The 18,559-nt window shown below is 42.8% G+C and overlaps 1 protein-coding gene across 4 annotated transcripts in view; it reads left to right on the top strand.

Annotated features, from left to right (window-relative positions):
• ERAP1 (endoplasmic reticulum aminopeptidase 1) overlaps nt 1–18,559 on the top strand; it is a 135,298-nt gene that overhangs the window by 13,209 nt on the left and 103,530 nt on the right. For all 4 annotated transcript variants that reach the window (XR_003852155.1, XM_029572898.1, XM_029572888.1 and 1 more), the window contains exons 4-6: nt 7,841–7,975; nt 11,680–11,800; nt 16,428–16,582. Coding sequence is in view for 3 of the 4 variants with exons in the window: in XM_029572898.1 (XP_029428758.1) it covers nt 7,841–7,975; nt 11,680–11,800; nt 16,428–16,582 (411 nt within the window). In the remaining variant the exon portion in view is untranslated. The remainder of the gene's footprint in view (nt 1–7,840; nt 7,976–11,679; nt 11,801–16,427; nt 16,583–18,559) is intronic.

Genomic DNA, 18,559 nt, shown 5'->3' on the forward strand with positions numbered 1-18,559 from the left:
CCGAAAGTGGTTATGCTTGTGTGTGCCATCACCAAGTGGATGACTATCCTTGTAGAAGGGGGAGCAGCATTGAAGGATGTGCAAGATAGGAGAATTGAGGCTATCCTTAAGCAGGCCTTTGAGGCGATGGCAGTGAATTTACAGATAGCTTCTTGTTGCTCCCTGGTGGCTCGCTCTTGTTTACTTCTCTCTAAGGAAGTCGATGAATCTGGTGTGAATTCCAGGGCAGTGATGGAACCGACAGTCGTCTTTTTGACAGATGCAGGCTACAATCTGGTCCACACTTCAGCCAGAGGGGTGGCTTCAATAATAGTGGCCAGACATCAGCTATGGCTTAGGAATTGGTTGGCCAGTATAATTTCGAAATCCGGTCTTACAAAATTGTCCTTTAAAGGATCACTCTTGTTTGGGAGTGAGCTGGAAAAGATGACCAATAAGTGGGGTGAATCCCAGGTTCCTTGGTTACCAGGTGATAAGAAGCAGATGCCGTGCTCCTTCAGCTTGAGGAGTCATGCTAGGTTTCAAAACTTTTGACCCTGCAGAGGAGCGGCTTCTCAGAGGAATCAGCCTTTGGGCTATGTCTCAGTTCTTTCATCTCAGGCAGCCCAAATGGGGCACAGGCTCGGGTAGCAGTGCCCCTCGAGCCTCCCAATGAAGGTGTACTGACCTACCCCTGGGAACAGGAGATTCGGGGTCGCTTACCTCTTTTTTTTTTTTTTTTTTTTTATCAGAAGTGGGTCGAGATCACGTTCTGGATGTGATATGAGATGGCTATGTTCTGGAGTTTCTCAGTGTTCCTAGGCACATTTTCGTGGGGTCTCCCTGCAACTCTCCGCAGAAGAGGCAGGCAGTGAAGTGTACGTTGTTAAGACTCCTCAGCCCATGTCACAAGAAAATACAGGCCAATATTCCATTTATTTTGTTGTGCCTAAGAAGAAGGGTTCCTTTTGCCACATCCTAGATCTTAAGGGAGTCAACCGTCATTTGCGGATCACTCATTTCCACATGAAAACCTTATGCTCAGTGATAATGGCAGTATAGTTGGGGGATTTTCTGATGTCTCTGGATTTGTCAGAGGCATACCTTCATATTCCCATCCATCTGGACATCAACAGTTTCTGCATTTTGCTGTTTTGGGTGACATCTTCAGTTTCAAGTGCTGCCTTTTGGGTTGGCCACCACGCATTCTGGTCCACCTGTACTTAGACGGTCGGCTGATTCAGGCCAAGGGTTTGGAAGAGAGCCTTCGGGTCTCACACAAAGTGATCTCCTTTCTATAGGAACTAGGTTGGGTAGTGAACTTGGCCAAGAGCAACCTACAGCCATCCCAGACACCGGAATATCTCGGTGTTCGGTTTGACATGAAGCAAAGCAGGGTGTTCTTGCTGAAGGTCAGCATTCAGAAGTTAATGGTGCAGGTGTGACTATTGACAGAAACAATATGCTTGACGGTATGATCTTATTTTCAGGTGCGCAGGTTGATGGCAACCACCCTAGAGGTGGTTCTGTGTACAAAGGCATATATGCACCCTCTTCAGCACACACTACTGATTCATTTGAGTCTACAGTCTCAGGACTATTCAATGCGGCTTAACCTTTTTATGGTTATTGGTGTTTGGGTGGATCCTTGGACACTGTGGCAGCTGACCATACCCATGGGGGGAAGTCCCATGAGGGACCACAGTGCCAAGCTAAACTCCGTACAGACAAACACAGATTTGAATCTTTTATTAAACAGTATATGGAACCACCAGAGGTGGCAGTAGTGAGTAGTGGTTGTAGAGCCCGGCTGGGCACGTCTCTCATAGGACGCTGGAAACGGTTCCTCTGTAAGCAGTGCTGTAGTGGAAAGAGCAGTGGCGTAGCCACGGGTGGGCCTGGGTGGGCAGGTGCCCACCCAACTTAGACCCAGGCCCACCCAACTGGCACCGGAACTGCAAGGCTGTCGCGGGATCCCATCCCCGCGACAGCGAACAAGAGAACCCACCCCTCGCGCGCCATCACGGCACACATGGGGAAGCGCTGCTGCGGCCGTATGGCCAACCGGTCTTCCTGTTGAGGGGGGGGGGGGGGAGCGGAAGCGCCACGCACAGCTTCCGCTTTCTCCCCCAAAACAGGAAGATCAGCTGGCCTCTCCTGCTGCCACCGGCCTCCTGCTATCTTCGGGCGTCAGGCCGTATGACCCGCCGATCTTCCTGCTTGGGGGGGGGAGGCAGGAAGCGGACGTTGTGCGCTGCGTTTCCGCTCCCCCCCCCCGACAGGAAGTTCGGCGGGCCATACCGCCCGACGCCCGAAGATAGCAGGAGTCCGGTGGCAGCAGGAGAGGCAGCTGATCTTCCTGCTTTGGGGGGAGGAAGCGGAAGCTGTGCACGTGCTTGAATGTGTATGTGTGGGTGAAAACTGGAGCCTGGGTGTGTATGTGGGTGAGAATGGAAGCTTGAATATGTGGGTGAATGGGAGCTCGAATGTGTGTATGTGTGGTTGAGAATGGGAGCCTGGGTTTGTGTGTGGGTGAGAATGGGAGCTTGAATGTGTGTATGTGTGGGTGAGAATGGAAGCTTGAATATGTGGGTGAATGGGAGCTTGAATGTGTGTATGTGTGGGTGAGAATGGGAGCCTGGGTTTGTGGGTGGGTGAGAATGGGAGCTTGAATGTGTGTATATATGGGTGAGAATGAGAGCCTGGGTTTGTGTGGGTGGGTGAGAATGGAAGCTTGAATATGTGGATAAGAATGGGTGCTTGAATGTGTGTATGTGTGGGTGAGAATAGGACCTTAAATGTGTATATGTATGGATGAGAATGGGAGTCTGGGTTTATGTGTGTGGGTGAGAATGGGTGCCTGGATGTGCGTCTGTGTGTGCATAAGAATATAAGCCTGGGGAGGGGTGAGAAAGTGAGAACTTGTATGTGTGTCTGCAGAGAATGTGAGCTTGGGGGGGGGCAGAGCATATGAGAGTGAGAGCTTGAGTGTGTGAGAGGGAGTCTGTGAGAGAAAGTGTGTGTGTGTGTGTGTGTGTGTGTGGAAGGGAAGAAGACAGTAATAGAAGAAAGACACTGAAAAGGAATTAGGAAATGAGCTATAAGGGAAAAAATGGGAAAAAGAGACCAGGACCAACTGATTAGAAAAATACAAAGATCAGACAACAAAGGTAAAAATATATATCTATATTTTGAGATGTTAGCAATTTAAATATAAGCAACACAACCGCTCTCTCAAAATTTATGGACAGGTAGGAGCCGTGTATAAAATCGTAATAATAAGAAGGCTAAAGTACCACAAATCACCGTGAATTATGTTTGTATCATTAAGTAAACCTCATACTTAGGCGTAGATGTGAATGCTATGCTGCATAATTTGGCATTATTTATCAGTAAAAAAACAACTAGTAGACCTGCATGCCTACAGCCCACCCATGTTAACCTCGTGCCCACCCAAAAAATCAATTCTGGCTACGCCACTGGGAAAGAGACTGAGAGTTATGAGCACACAATAGAATTAGCATTCAGAGTCCCAAGTAGAATAGGAGAGCTCCAAGACAGGGAGAGCAGGCCCTCGAGGAGCGAGTACCTGATCACTTAGAGCAGAGAGACTCGGTAGCGTTGTACTCACTAGCAGTAGCCAAGATCCCACTAGACGAGAGGTCTGGCACCGGAGCAGAGGGCAGGCCCTCGAGGAGCGAGTACCTGATTCCAGCGAAGCGGTACTGTAGAGAGAGGTGTTTCTTGTACTCACAGATGATGACTGTAGTTAGTTCTTCCAAGTAGAAGGTAGAAGTTGCAGGCAGCGACACAGGGAACATGGGCCCTTGAGGAGCGAGTACCGGTTTCCTGATACACCTGAAAGAAGCAGAGATGTCCCCGAGGAGCGGGTACCCCGTTAGTGACCCCCTACCTAACCCAGCCCTATCTACACCCCCCCCCTACCTTTATCGCGAAAGTTACGCCTGCCCCAGCCGCCACCACGCAATTCCCCGGCCCGGGAGTGATTTCGGAGGCCTCGACATACCCCCCGAAATGCCCCCGGGCCGGAACCAGACCCCCGAATGACGCGCCACGCCCCCCGACACGCCCCCCAGGGAATCCCCGGGACTTACGTGCGTCCCGGGGCTTGCTTGCGCCGCCGAGCCTATGCAAAATAGGCTCGGTGTGCGCAGGGGGGTTTTGAAACAGTTACACGCATAACATATGCACGTAACCCTTTTAAAATCTACCCCTAAGACTATGGCGAGAGGCTATCTTATCTCTAAGGTGGTCTCTTGCAAGAGAGCAAAGGAAAGGAAGAGATTATTATTAACTATAATAGAGTACCTTACACATCAACATATGCAAAAGCAGTCTAAGGCTGTTTATCATCGCCTATTGGGGGCTAAATCTGAACTGTAGTGGCTTGATGATGCTCAGATAGCCTACCACTTAGATATGGCCAAGCAGGCATATTATGAAGGAGGTAATAAAGCTGGCAGGCTCTTTGCTCGCAAGATAAAAGCACAGTTAGCTCAGAAGTCTATTACTAAAATTAAAGTTGCTTAGGGGCTGAGATACAGGAGTGTTTTACAGAGTTATACTTCTCCCTTTATAGTAGGAATGCAGCCATTAGTGATTTGGACATTGATCAAATCTCCAGACCATTTCTTTGCCTTCTCTCTCCCAAAAGCAGCAGCAATACATAGATAGACCTATCCTTACAGAGGAAGTTCTTCAGGTTATAAAACAGCTTAAGCCTGGTAAATCCCCCAGACTAGATGGTTTCTCCAGTGGATATTATCGTCGCCTCTCTCATATACTAGTGGCTCCCCTAACAGCCATGTTTAATTCTATACGGGAGGGTGATTCATTATCAACACATTCCAATGTAGCAGGGATATCTGTGATAGCCAAACTGGGCAGGGATCCATCCTTCTGTGGGTCTTACAGACCTATATCCTTGATCAACGTAGATTTGAAAATTCTAGCAAGACTGTTAGCTCTCCGGTTGAACAATTTTTTGCTCGCCCTTGTTCACGCTGATCAAATGAGCTTTATACCACAGTGGCAGCAGATAATGTTCGTAAAATTATAGATCTCATGTGGTGGGTTGATCAGGAACATATTCCTTCTCTTATTGTCCATTGATGCTGAAAAGGTGTTTGATCTTGTTCATTGGCCTTTTCTATTCCAAACTTTACGGCAAATGAACTTTGGCTCTTTCTTTCTTTAATGGATAATGAAACTATATGAGTCACCTGCAGCAAGAGTGAAGGTAAATGAAGGATATGGGCATATTTTTGCCCGCTTTCCCCACTGTTATGCGCTCTATTCCTGGAGCCCTTTGCCTCTAGAGTTTGAGCCTCCAGTGTTATCAAAGGGGTCAGTTTAGGTTCCTCTCATTACAAGTTATCCCTATTCACTGACGATATCATGTTCACTTTGACTGATCCTTGCTTATCCTTGCATGGTGTAGAGAGTGAAATAGATTTCTTCAGCAAGGTTTCAAGCTTTAAAGTAAACCTTGATAGGTTTGAGCTATTAAACATTAATTTAGCGGATTCTGATGTGTCTACTATAAAACAAAAATTTCCTTTCAAATGGGCTAGAGTGTCACTTAATTCTTTGGGAGTACGTATTGGTGCGAGGATCTCAGAATTCTTTAATCTTAATTATGTCCCACTACTAAAAGCCATAGATAGAGATTTAGAGACTTGGGGGCAAGGCAGTTTTTCCTGGCTTGGTCGGATTGCCAAAGTCAAAATGAATTTTTTACCACGATTGTTATATTTATTTATCACTCCCCATTTTCATCCTGGCCGCTCTTCTTTGCTCATGGCAGGCGTCGTCCCCCTGAGGGTATCCCGTATAGTTCTTTTCCAGCCCAAAGTAAGAGGGGGTCTTGGAGTCCCTAACCTCTCTTGGTACTATGCTGCCTCACAGATTACAGCGCTTATAGATTTTTATAGACTCAAATATGTTAAACAATGGGTGATCATTGAGCAGGCGATGCTGGGTGTGATGTCCATATTAGCTTTACCATGGCAACCTCGCTCCTCTTGGCGCCCATTGAAGTGTTTCCCGATGACTTTCCACACTACCATGAAAGTTTGGGTTCATTAGAAGACTAAATTGGTGGGCTCTTATAATTATTTTTTTTCAGTCCTCCCTTTTCTATAATGTTCATTTACCAGTAGGTCACCAGTTGACTCTTTTCAGTTCTTGGAAGGAAACAGGGGTTACTACTATTGGTCATCTGCTTGGGCACAGAAATTTACTAGCTATGAATGCACTTGGGCAGATGTACTCTTTGGGGGTCTGAGAATGTTTTTGGCCTATGCCTAGGTTTAACATTTTTTAGATTCTCAGCAAAGACTTAATACACTGAGAGGGAGTAGGCCCATGTTTGAGAATTTTTGTGCTCAAGCAGACAATATACATGGTCAAGTGTCCAAAATATACATACTTCTCAATGGTCCAGTGTCAGACCCCTTTACCCACACTCGGAAATTGTATATAGATCTTGGGAAGTCTCTCAGCAAAGACAATTGGGATATTGTTTAATGCTAGTAAGTGCTCTATTTCGGCCCAATTGCGGGAGAATTGCTTTAAACTTTTGTATCGCTGGCACATTACCCCAGTTAAGCTCTACAGATTATACCCTCACCAGCCACACTTGGTGTAATTGTGGTTCAGTGGGCTAATTTTTTTTATACATGGTGACAATGTGATAAAATTGTTCCTTTTTGGAAGAAAGTTACCGATTGGCTAACTACATTGTTGAAAGTACAAATAATTCCAGGGGCGGAGAATATACTTTTAAATTTGCCTGTACCTGGTTTGAACAAACATCAGCAATGCTATTGCTTGCAGATTTTCATTGCAGCACGTTGCCTGGTTGCTATAGGGTGGAAGCAAGCTGGCGTTCCCTCGTTTTCTCAGGTCCTTGACCGAATGCATCTCCTTTGCCGATTGGCTTCCTTAATAGCTGTCCGGAACAATCGCATGGCTTCTTTTAAAGCAGCGTGGGGACCTTTTGTGGATGCCTTTGTATGAAAAATTGTTTACCTCTTATGTGATCCTCACATTGAATATATTGGTGGCTGTTTTGTTTCTATTTTTATGTTTTCTGTGTCTCCTTACCCAGCTTCCAAAACTGGTCTTCTGCAGTGGAATCTGGGAAAAGGAACCTCTTGAATTGCCTCACTGCATTGGGGGTTATACGATGTTATACGGGAGGGGAATGGGGGGTGGCAGGGTGGAATTTTGTGGATAGTCATTCTTATTCTGCTTTATGTACATTTCAGAAATGCCGACCGATGTTGAGTGCTTTTTTATATTTTTGAAAATTCTCAATAAAAGTTTCAATTTAAAAAAAAAGAAAACCCCTATTCTGGAGCCCAAAATAGGTTGCAATGCTTCCTCCATTGGTTTTAATGGCAAGCAAATGAATGAATAAACAAATATTTTTCTTTCATTTTGAAATTAAAGAAACAAATTGAGGTGCCCACAAAACAAATGAAGAAACCAAAAGAAACATTTTTGCCTCTGCACATCCCTACTGTCTACTGCAGTTCAGGAATCTTGGGTTCAAGATTCCTTTTTGATGCATCTGGCAGGGTTTTTGCGCACAGCAGAAGTGGCATATTAGAAAAGAGAGAAGGTGGCTGCTGCAAGATTAGCACTGATAGTCTTCTTTCCTGCCCTCAGCTGGTTAGAGAGATTGTATTGCTTGGGCATGCTATCTGGGGGAAGATGTTTATAAAATGGGAAAAAGCAACACTGAGTTATTATGCTGTCAAAATATTTGTTTGGGAATGTTTTGATTTGTTCATGTCAGATGTTAGACTTCTTATAAATGTGGTTTACATTTTAGGTAAAGTCTGTGAACCTTGCCAATGGACTCATTGAAGATCATTTTGATGTTAGTGTTAAAATGAGCACTTATCTAGTGGCCTTCATTGTTTCAGATTTTAAATCTGTCAGTAAGATGACTAAACGCGGAGTCAAGGTAAATTATGTTCTGGAGTAACTACAAATGTATTTCATGGAGTTGAAGACAAAAACTTGGGAAATGTTGATGAAAGATCTCTGAAAATCCTTGAGGGCTTGATATTCAAACATAAGTAAGTTAGATTAGACTTATCAAAAATACACTTTCAGACAAAGTCACACTGCTAACCGGAGTACCACAGGGATCAGCCCTATCTGCAACACTCTTAACATTTATCTCCTCACAGTATGTCACCTACTAGCAGGACTGGGAATCATACATTACATATATGCAGATGATATACAACTACTGAAAGACCAATGAAAGAATTAAAACTCTTCAAAAAAAGCTTAAAAACCTGGCTCTACAAAAAAGCATTTCATAGTGAGGTTGCTGAATAACAACAAATACATACAGCTGAAAGTCACCTGTAAAATAGCAGTATGTATTATTTTTTATTCTTTTAGTACTTTTATTATTTTTACTCACAATTAAATATTAATTTAAAAACAGTATATACATATATGATTATCCCAATAATCAGATAAATAAAAATCCATCCCACTTCTAACTTAGAGTATATTATTGAACTATGTTACCGTATAAAACTGGCACCCTATAGATAATTTAGAAACCAGACATATTTTGTGCCTAACTGTAAACCGTTGTGATAGTGCATTACTAAACGACGGTATAGAAAAGCTATAAATAAAAATAAACACCATTGAAGAAACAATGAAACTAGCCAATATGTATCTTGAAATAATCAAACAGCTCCTAAACCAGATGGAACTAGTAATAAACATAGACAAAACTGAATTCTTACACCTCGAATGTAAAAATATACACCATATACAACCAACATCCACAATCAAAAATAGTCAAGCCGCTGAGTTAGCAATAAAAGTAAGGAATCTAGGAGTAATAATCGACCCTGAGCTAAACATGAAACAACACATATCACTGAAAATAAAAGAAGGATACGCAAAACTAATGATCCTGAGAAGACTAAAACCTCTACTAACGCTAAACAATTTTCGCACAGTTCTACAGAGAATGATATTCGCAAGCACAGATTATTGTAACTCCCTGCTATTACGACTACCTCAATCTACAATTCGGCCTCTGCAAATATTGCAAAATTCCGCTGCCAGAATTTTGACTGGCAAAAAAAAGAATGACCACATTACAGGAACACTTGCTGAACTTCACTGGCTTCCAATTAAACAAAGAATACAATATAAGGCACTTTGTATAATCCATAAACTAATCCACGATGAAAAAGCAAACTGGCTTAACACTGCACTGCGCGTACATGTCCCACAAAGAAACCTGAGATCTGCTAATAAGGCTTTACTAACTGTCCCCTCTGTCAAATCAGCACGCCTCACGCAAGTAAGGGAAAGAGCTCTGTCACTGGCTGGTCCCGTACTATGGAACACCATGCCACTCGAAATAAGGCTGCAGAGAAATTTGAAAATATTCATAACTAATCTGAAAACCTGGCTTTTTAACAAGCTTTTTACAAAGATAAAGAGAAGGAGAAAAACAGTTGATGGATAAGGATGCCCCAAACTAGAAGTTGTTATTTTTAACCTACACAAACATATTAATGTTAAAACCAAACCACCTAATATGTTCCTAAGAAACAGGCTTAACTTACACACTTAGTTTATGTTACCGTACTATGATGGCACATGATTAATTTGTAATTTATACCACCCATTTTGTTCATTATCGTGCCCTTCTGTAAACCGTTGTGATGGTTATCTAACTTAACAACGGTATAGAAAAGTTTTTAAATAAATAAATAAAAAATATCTGATAGAGAATTTGAACATTCTGGAGGCTACCCTGCCCATAATCTCAAAGATATTTTATCTTCCTTCATTAAAAAAAATCAACAGAAGTAAGGGAAATGGGAAGTTTAAAATTATTTGAATTACAGAAAAAACAACCGAGTCAGGAGAAATCCTTAAATGTTACAGAACTTTTTGAGCACTCAGATTCAGATGTAGTTCAGTCTTCTACATTGATTGTTACACTTTTGTTAGAATCTGACAGAGATTGGATCTTTAAAAAATTCTTTGCAAATAGAATTTATGGGATATAAAGTACAGCTTTTTCCTGATTTAGCACCATCAAGTCAAAAACATAGAAAACGATTTCTTCAATTAAAACCCCAAATCCTTCAAATGGAAATGTACTTTATACTGAAATACCCCTGTAAGTGCTTGATAAAAACATGAAGGTAATACTTATGTATTCTTACGACCAGAGCAATTAGTTCAGTTTATTGAGTATAGAATGAAACCCACTAATAGCTCCACCCCTAGGCCCACATAATATAGTTCTGGGGTTGAGAAGTCAACTCTTATTCAGATTTTATCCCCCGGATTAGCAGAGAAATAAATGTTGATTACTAGTTAATTGGAATTGTGTACTTTGGATCCATTTAGTGGGCTAAATAACAGGTATACTGTAAATTGTATGGTGTATATGGTTTAAAACATATTAAGTATTTTGTTTTCTTCTTGGTAAAAATGTTGGAAAATTTATAATTGTTTAAAAGTATCTTGATGATGTATACCTGTATAAGGATTCAAGAAATATTATTACGGTACTTGAATTGCTAATTGTAAAATCTTATAAATAAAAAAATTTAAAAAAAATGAATTATCCATAGAATGTACCCACATAAGTGCCCTTAATACAGGTAAATGGCTTTTGAAAATTGCTACAATTATAGTTACATTTACAAGCATAAATCCTTTGAAAATTACCTCCCCTAAGTGCATTTATGCGCTTAATACCTAGTTTTAAACATTGAGTCTTTAATCCATGCTTCCTTCTCTCCCTCCTGCCACCTCAAACCTAACCCTCCCACTCACTCTGTACCTATTTGAACCCTTGACTGCGTTGGGATTGCAGGTACGCAGCAATCCTGGCCACTTCCAATGTTGCTTTGACAGCTGTGACAGAGGGGAGGTGGGCAGCCTACTGCCGATCTATCATACTTTCACTTTTAAATAAATACTTGGAGGGGTTTGGGGGGATGGAAGGGCTTGGCCTGGCAGGACTTGGGAGCTGGGATTTGGGCCCCAAGCCACACGTTTTTTCGAGGACATCGCCACTTATTGTTTGAAGATAGCCAGTTAAGGGTCAAATTATCCCGCTAACTTTAGTCACATAACTTTAAACGTAACTAGCAATATTCAAAACATGGCTAGCTAGGTTTAAAGTTATCTAGCTAAGGTTAACTAGATACCTTTATTTGAGGATATTCAGCAGGACATTTATTCCACTGAATATCCCAGATAATTTATCCAGCTAATGTTAGCTGGATACATTATTTGTTTTTGGGCTGTTTGAATAGTGGCCTTTATGTGTATACTTTTATGTTTTAAATATATATGCACTAAACTAGCATGCCACTAATGCACATATGTTATGCATTCATTTGAAGCAGCTCAAAGTAACTTCTGATTTTTATCCATATACATCAATATTCAGACACTGATTATGTGGGTATTTTGGGTTTTGAGTATCAAGTTAGTTTGTGGAGGTTTGAAAGTACCTGTGTAACTTTGAAGTTAAGAGCACTAGTGAGAATTTACCCTTTAAATGACAATAAAATGATCAGGTTCACCATACATGTTACTGAATATACTATAAACTCATGAACTTTACTCTGCAATAACCTATGCTCTTGTCTCTGCAAGGTATCTGTGTATACTGTACCAGAGAAGATCAGCCAAGCTGATTATGCCCTGGAAGCAGCAGTGAAACTTTTAGAATTCTATGAGGATTATTTCAGCATTCCATATCCATTACCAAAACAAGGTGAGTCATGTTACTGTGGAAATAATCATTTCGTATATATGTACAATAGCTGCAACATGTAATTGGATTTATTCATAAAAGTTTTGAGGTCCATTTTCAGCCACTGTCTAGCTAATAAACAGGGTCATTCATCAAAGTGCATTATGGTGTTAACACCCGCGATAATGCCATAACGCCTGCAATAGTTATCGCAGCATGCAGCGAGAATACAAATTTGGCAAATTTGTTCAAAGGAGCAGAATTGGGGAGGGGTTTGGGCGTGATTAATGAAAATGAGGGGCATTATCGCACTGTGCGATAGCATAACGCATACTATCGCATGCTTTTAACGCTGGAAATAACTACACCTTTTTTCCTGGCATTAAGTTGTGTGGTATGCCTGAAACGGCCATAATGCAATTTGTGATAAATATTGCAAATTCCTTTTCGGGCATTTTTGGGTGAGGGTGAGGAGTGGAATGGAGTGGAGTAGAAAGAGAGTGAGAGCCTCTGGGGTGGCACACATACTAGTCACCTATTTATACTGCTATAGGAGGGCCAGCTAGTAACTGCAGGTGAGGTTTTGATGGTGGTGTAGGGTTTTGGGGCAAGTTTTACATGCAGAGTGAGACATACGAACAGCAAAGTAGACCTCAGTGAAGATTTGACATCATTTGGAGTGAGGAAAGTCACAGAAAGGAGAGATTTCTACAATGTTCTCTCACCCTAGCTTGATGGACTCTCTACCAGGGTATTATGAAGCTGAGGTGAGAGCACACTGTAGAAATCTCATCTTAGTCTGACTTTCCTCACTCCAAATGACATCAAATCTTCACTGAGGTCTAATGTGCTGTTCGTACGTCTCACTCTGCGTGTAAAGCTGGCCCCAAAACCCTAGACCACCACCAAAATCTCACGTTGAGTTATTAGCTGGCCCTCCCGTAGTGATGCAAATAATTGACTACTATGAAGGCCTTATAAGGAATCTCTCTCTCTCTCTCTCTTGATAAATTACTTATGCAAAGCGCTAAGATAGCGCACGGTGCAGTAATTCTAAAATGATCTTATGCATGCCACTTTTCCTTATCACGGGCAAGCTGGAATATTCAAAGGCATTTCTGCAGATAAAATGATGCTTTACCTAAGGAAATGGTGGGTAAACTTACATATGTATATCCTATGTGCATTAAGTTTACCTGCAGTGAGCAGAGACTTTCCTGGCGGTGAGGGTGAGGAAGGAATAGCACTTATATGCAACTTTCACAATTTTCAAAAGTATGTATGTAAATTTTCCCAGAAAAAATCTGTGCACCAATTAACAGGTGTAGTTGTATGCAAGTAGTTTCGTTAGGATAATTTTCAAAGGGAAAGTAGGCACCTACCTTCCCTTTCAAAATTGGTGTGATTTAGCAGCACATTTGACATCAAATTTATGCAAGTTCTGACAAAATTACCTTCATAACAAAAGTGTTCACAGTAGGTGGAAGACAAAACCATCAAAGGTAAATCCAAAGCACACAAGGCATGGTTAACAAGTAGAGATGTCCAAAGCATTTGCAATTTAAATAAGGAATGTATTTAATCTCAAACTAAGTGTCACATCATAGCAAAGTTTTGATTAGTTGCGTTGGGAGGGACCTCAATCAAGTCTTAGTTACTTCACAGTACAGTGTGGGTTACTTTTCCCTATGTGTATCACTTTGCACTTGCCCACATTAAATTTCGTTTGCCATTTGGATGCCCAGTTTTCCAGTCTTGCAAGGTCCTCCTGCAATTTGTCACAATCCGCTTGTGATTTAACCACTCAAAATGATTTTGTGCTGTCTGCAGATTTGATCAGCTCACTTATCAATCCCTTTTTCAGATCATTTATAAATATATTAACAAAGCATTGGCCACATATAACCATTGTAAACGTGAGTTTTGGGAGGTGGGCTTGGATTGGGGGATTAAATTCTGTGTATTTTATTTATTTATCTATTTGTTTATTTATTTATTTATAGAGTTTTATATACCGTCGTTCTGTTTTGCTATCACAACGTTTCACCATTTTACATATGCCTGTAATATCCCCTACCTAAATCCAGCTGTAGATATAGCAGGCATAAAGGATGGGGATACCTTTGCACTCAAGTAACTTTAATGAAAAGTACCTGTGTTTCTTGCTATTAGCAGCTTATTGAAAATTTCCTCCAATATGTTAATCCCTGGGTGGGATGTTAGCATCAGTTATTTCTGGCTAGAACATCCCAGATAGTTTGAAAATGTACCTGTAAATTTGTGTGCTTGCTCAATATGTAATGCAACATTGGTTCTAAATTGTAAACATGAATGCTTTATTTACTGGAAATTAAGGAAGTGTTGCGAAAGCGCCCTGCAGGCCCTGAAGAGGGACACGAAAGTACAATCGTCTGCTCCTGGGAGAGAATGAGACCTTGGTCCATGAGGCGACTCAGGAAGGCGCCCCAAGACATGCCCCAAGGGAGGTGAGCGAGTGCAGGCAAGAGCAGAGCAAGTACACTGGAGCTGAAACGAACAGGATCAACCCCCTGCTGAGCCTCACACCCCAGTGAAGTCAGACAGAGGCAGAGGGTTGGGAACGAAGAGACCAGGAGCTGGAACAGGAGACTCCGGATCCTGGAACGAGAAAAGAGTCTGAGTACATAGAAGAGACGAGACTTGGACGAGACAAGACTTTTGGAGACTTCGACGAGACGTGACTCTCGGAGACGTGGAAGAGACGAGACTCTCGGAGACGTGGGAGAGACGAGACTCTCGGAGACATGGGATAGACGAGACTCTCGGAGACGTGGGAGTGACTAGACTCTCAGAGATGTGGGAGAGACTAGTCTCTTGGAGACGTGGGAAGAGAAGAGACTTTTGGAGACTTAGAAGCACTGTCCCTCAGGGCGCCCTACACAGCCCGACATGGACTGGTCACAGACCACCTTGTCCCGCTGTGCACCCTACACAACCTGGAAGGCTGGTCACGGACCAAGCAGAGAGCGGAACATGCACAGGAGTGAGAAGAGGATCTGGCCAGTGCTTGGAAGAAGTCCAGCTGGAAGGAGACTCCAGTCACCCGAAGACGGACACTGAATGAGATGGATTTACTCCCATGAAGGACGGCTGGAGACGAAGTCCAGTGGACAGCAAGGCTGATGCGGATTCTTCAGTATCGAGATAAGGAATGAAGGAAAATGGTACACAAGAGAGTGGTACCTCCGGACGCATGGACATCGGGTTATCTGGACATCTGGATCTCTTAGCAAGTGGACATCTGGGCATCTGGACATCTGGATTAGAGGTCGAGAGACACCAGGATGAGTGGACATCCAGACATTTGGTCAGGCAGACTAGAAGACGTCTGGGTAAGAGGACATCTGGGCATGGACAAGGAACTCCAGGGCTTCAGGAAAGGAAGCCAAGGACTGGAACATACCACGAAGGAGATCTGATGAGGGACGAAAGCCTGGACATCGGATGGAGACATCAGGAACACGAAGAACATGAAATCATATGAACAGGAGCTGGAGAATGAACTTGGAAGCTGGAGAATGTCCAAGGGAGTTGTGAACCGATCCGAAGGCCCTGAGGAACTGAAGCAGGGCCTTTTTATAGGGCAGGTCCAGGAAGTGCCCTAGGTATGTCATCTGAAGGGCCGAAGGGTGCTTCCTGCTTCTGGCCCTTTAAGACATGAAGAGAGGCATGCGCCCGCGCCTAGAGGGAGCCCTGGAGGAGGGTGGGAGGAGCCAAGGCCTGCAGTAGCATCCTGCCGCATGGTGGAAGGAGAGAGCAGGCCTGCGGCGGCTCCTGTTGCGAAGAGAAGCCATGCTGGGGGCGACCTCCTGCCCCAAAAAAGAAGGGAGGTGACGGCACCATGCCACTGAAGTGGAGCTCCGATGATGGCACTTGGGCTGCGGAGGAGGAGTTGGCGGCGTGGCTCCAGCCGTGCAGGAGGAGGCAACAGCAGCAGCAGCAGCAAGGCCGCGAAGAAGAAGAAGGGGAGGTGTGGCTCGGCGGTGGTCCGGGCTGCGATGAAAAGGCAGCGGCGTCGCCCGTAGACGGAGAAAAATGAGGGCCTGTCTGCGGGATGGGGTCCACGGACAGTATCATAACAGGAGGTAATATTCATGCGTAAAAATAGCATATTTCATAGCAATTTTCAAGTCCATTTATGCTCATAAAACATAACTTTATGCATGTACCCTCCTAGGAGGGTAATTTTGAAAAACCACTTACCCAGGTAATTAGGCTGTCTGACAATTTCCCATCCTTTCGCTGGTTAAATATACATCCAGGGATCAGCATTGTGTCATTTTTATCCGTGGGAAAAGTAGGTGGGGTAAAATCAGGGAAGCAGAGAATGCATGTAGTTTTGCAGGAAAAAAATATCTGCAGAAAATGCAGGTGCAAATCTCTTCAGACACTTTTTCCCTGGGCAACTTTCAAGGGGAAAGTATCTGTGGACTTTTCCTTTGAGACTTGGTGCAAAGTTCACTGGTAGAAACTACCCACACAGTTTTGAAAATTGACGCTTAAATGTATTACATCTTTTTTTGATAGCAATTTCATTATCTATTTGTATTGTATTTGTATGTGCTTGTATATGAAAAAATGAAATGTGATTTTATTTTTCATTTTAAAGATCTAGCTGCTATTCCTGACTTCCAGTCTGGTGCTATGGAAAACTGGGGTCTGACCACATACAGAGAATCAGCTTTGCTGTATGACTTGGAAACGTCCTCTGCATCCAATAAACTTTGGACTACTATGGTTGTAGCACATGAACTGGCTCACCAGGTAAACTCTGTGGGTGAAAGAGCCCAGGGCCTGATTCAAGGCTTCTGTGTTTCCCTTTATCAGATAACTAGAGGGAATAAGCGTGGCACACGCCTCCATCCATTCATTACTTACACACATTAAAAAAAATCTGAGTTAGGCCTGCAGTTTATTATTTGTTTTAACAATCTGAATTAGATTTGCATTTCAGTGCAGATTCAGATTTCGTCTTTCTGGATTAGGGTCAGAGTTTGAATAGAGCTATACCTACATAAGGTCATTCAGAGGATGGAAGCAGAGAAGGGTTCAGGGACTGCAACACATACACATATACAATGAGACTTAAAGTGTGCTCGCTGGAGGAAAGAAGGGAGAGTAGTGAGATGATAAAAATGCTCCGATATGTGGCAGGCTTTAGTAAAGTGCAGGAAGTAACAGTTTTCCATAGAAAAAACATTCAAGGACAAAGAGTCATGTTATGATGTTTTAGGAAGGGCAGCTCAGAAGAAACCTTTGATCTGATTCAGCAGCGTGCATCTTGGGTTCTTTTATGGTGGATGCCTGGAATAGCAGAGGTAGTGGAAACCAAAACTGTGACAGAAAGTTAGTATACTTGGGCCAGATGTAGAAGGTAGTGGTAGGAACAGTGCAGAGAGGTTGGATTAATGACATTGGTGGAGGGACAGTGGGGAAAATGAGTATCAGATTAAATATGGGAACTTTGGAGCCATTTTTCAAAATCTTAGTTGGGAGTTATTTGGAAATTTCCTCCACATTGCAGCTAAAAAGTAAAGTTGCAGCTCAATTCCCACCCCCGTCCCCAATATGTACTAACTGGCCCTGCTGGACCGAGCAGCCCTCCACCCCTTCAAGCCCCTCTGAAGCCTTAAAAAATTACCAGGGTGGCAGATTGCCCTAACTCACCTTCCCCATTGTTTGTTTGTTTACATAAGAACATAAGAAAATGCCATACTGGGTCAGACCAAGGGTCCATCAAGCTCAGCATCCTGCTTCCAACAGTGGCCAATCCAGGCCACAAGAACCTGGCAAGTACCCAAAAACTAAGTCTATTCCATGTTACCAATGCTAATGGCAGTGGCTATTCTCTAGGTGAACTTAATAGCAGGTAATGGACTTCTCCTCCAAGAACTTATCCAATCCTTTTTTAAACACAGCTATACTAACTGCACTAACCACATCCTCTGGCAACAAATTCCAGAGTTTAATTGTGCGTTGAGTAAAAAAGAACTTTCTCCGATTAGTTTTAAATGTGCCCCATGCTAACTTCATGGTGTGCCCCCTAGTCTTTCTACTATCCGAAAGAGTAAATAACCGATTCACATCTACCTTTTCTAGACCTCTCATGATTTTAAACACCTCTATCATATCCCCCCTCAGTCGTCTCTTCTCCAAGCTGAAAAGTCCTAACCTCTTTAGTCTTTCCTCATAGGGGAGTTGTTCCATTCCCCTTATCATTTTGGTAGCCCTTCTCTGTACCTTCTCCATCGCAATTATATCTTTTTTGAGATGCGGCGACCAGAATTGTACACAGTATTCAAGGTGCGGCCTCACCATGGAGCGATACAGAGGCATTATGACATTTTCCGTTTTATTCACCATTCCCTTTCTAATAATTCCCAACATTCTGTTTGCTTTTTTGACTGCCGCAGCACACTGAACCGACGATTTCAATGTGTTACCCACTATGACACCTAGATCTCTTTCTTGGGTTGTAGCACCTAATATGGAACCCAACATTGTGTGATTATAGCATGGGTTATTTTTCCCTATATGCATCACCTTGCACTTATCCACATTAAATTTCATCTGCCATTTGGATGCCCAATTTTCCAGTCTCACAAGGTCTTCCTGCAATTTATCACAATCTGCTTGTGATTTAACTACTCTGAACAATTTTGTATCATCTGCAAATTTGATTATCTCACTCGTCGTATTTCTTTCCAGATCATTTATAAATATATTGAAAAGTAAGGGTCC

Source organism: Rhinatrema bivittatum, chromosome 1 (genome assembly GCF_901001135.1).
Source record: "Rhinatrema bivittatum chromosome 1, aRhiBiv1.1, whole genome shotgun sequence".
Lineage (NCBI taxonomy): Eukaryota > Metazoa > Chordata > Amphibia > Gymnophiona > Rhinatrematidae > Rhinatrema > Rhinatrema bivittatum.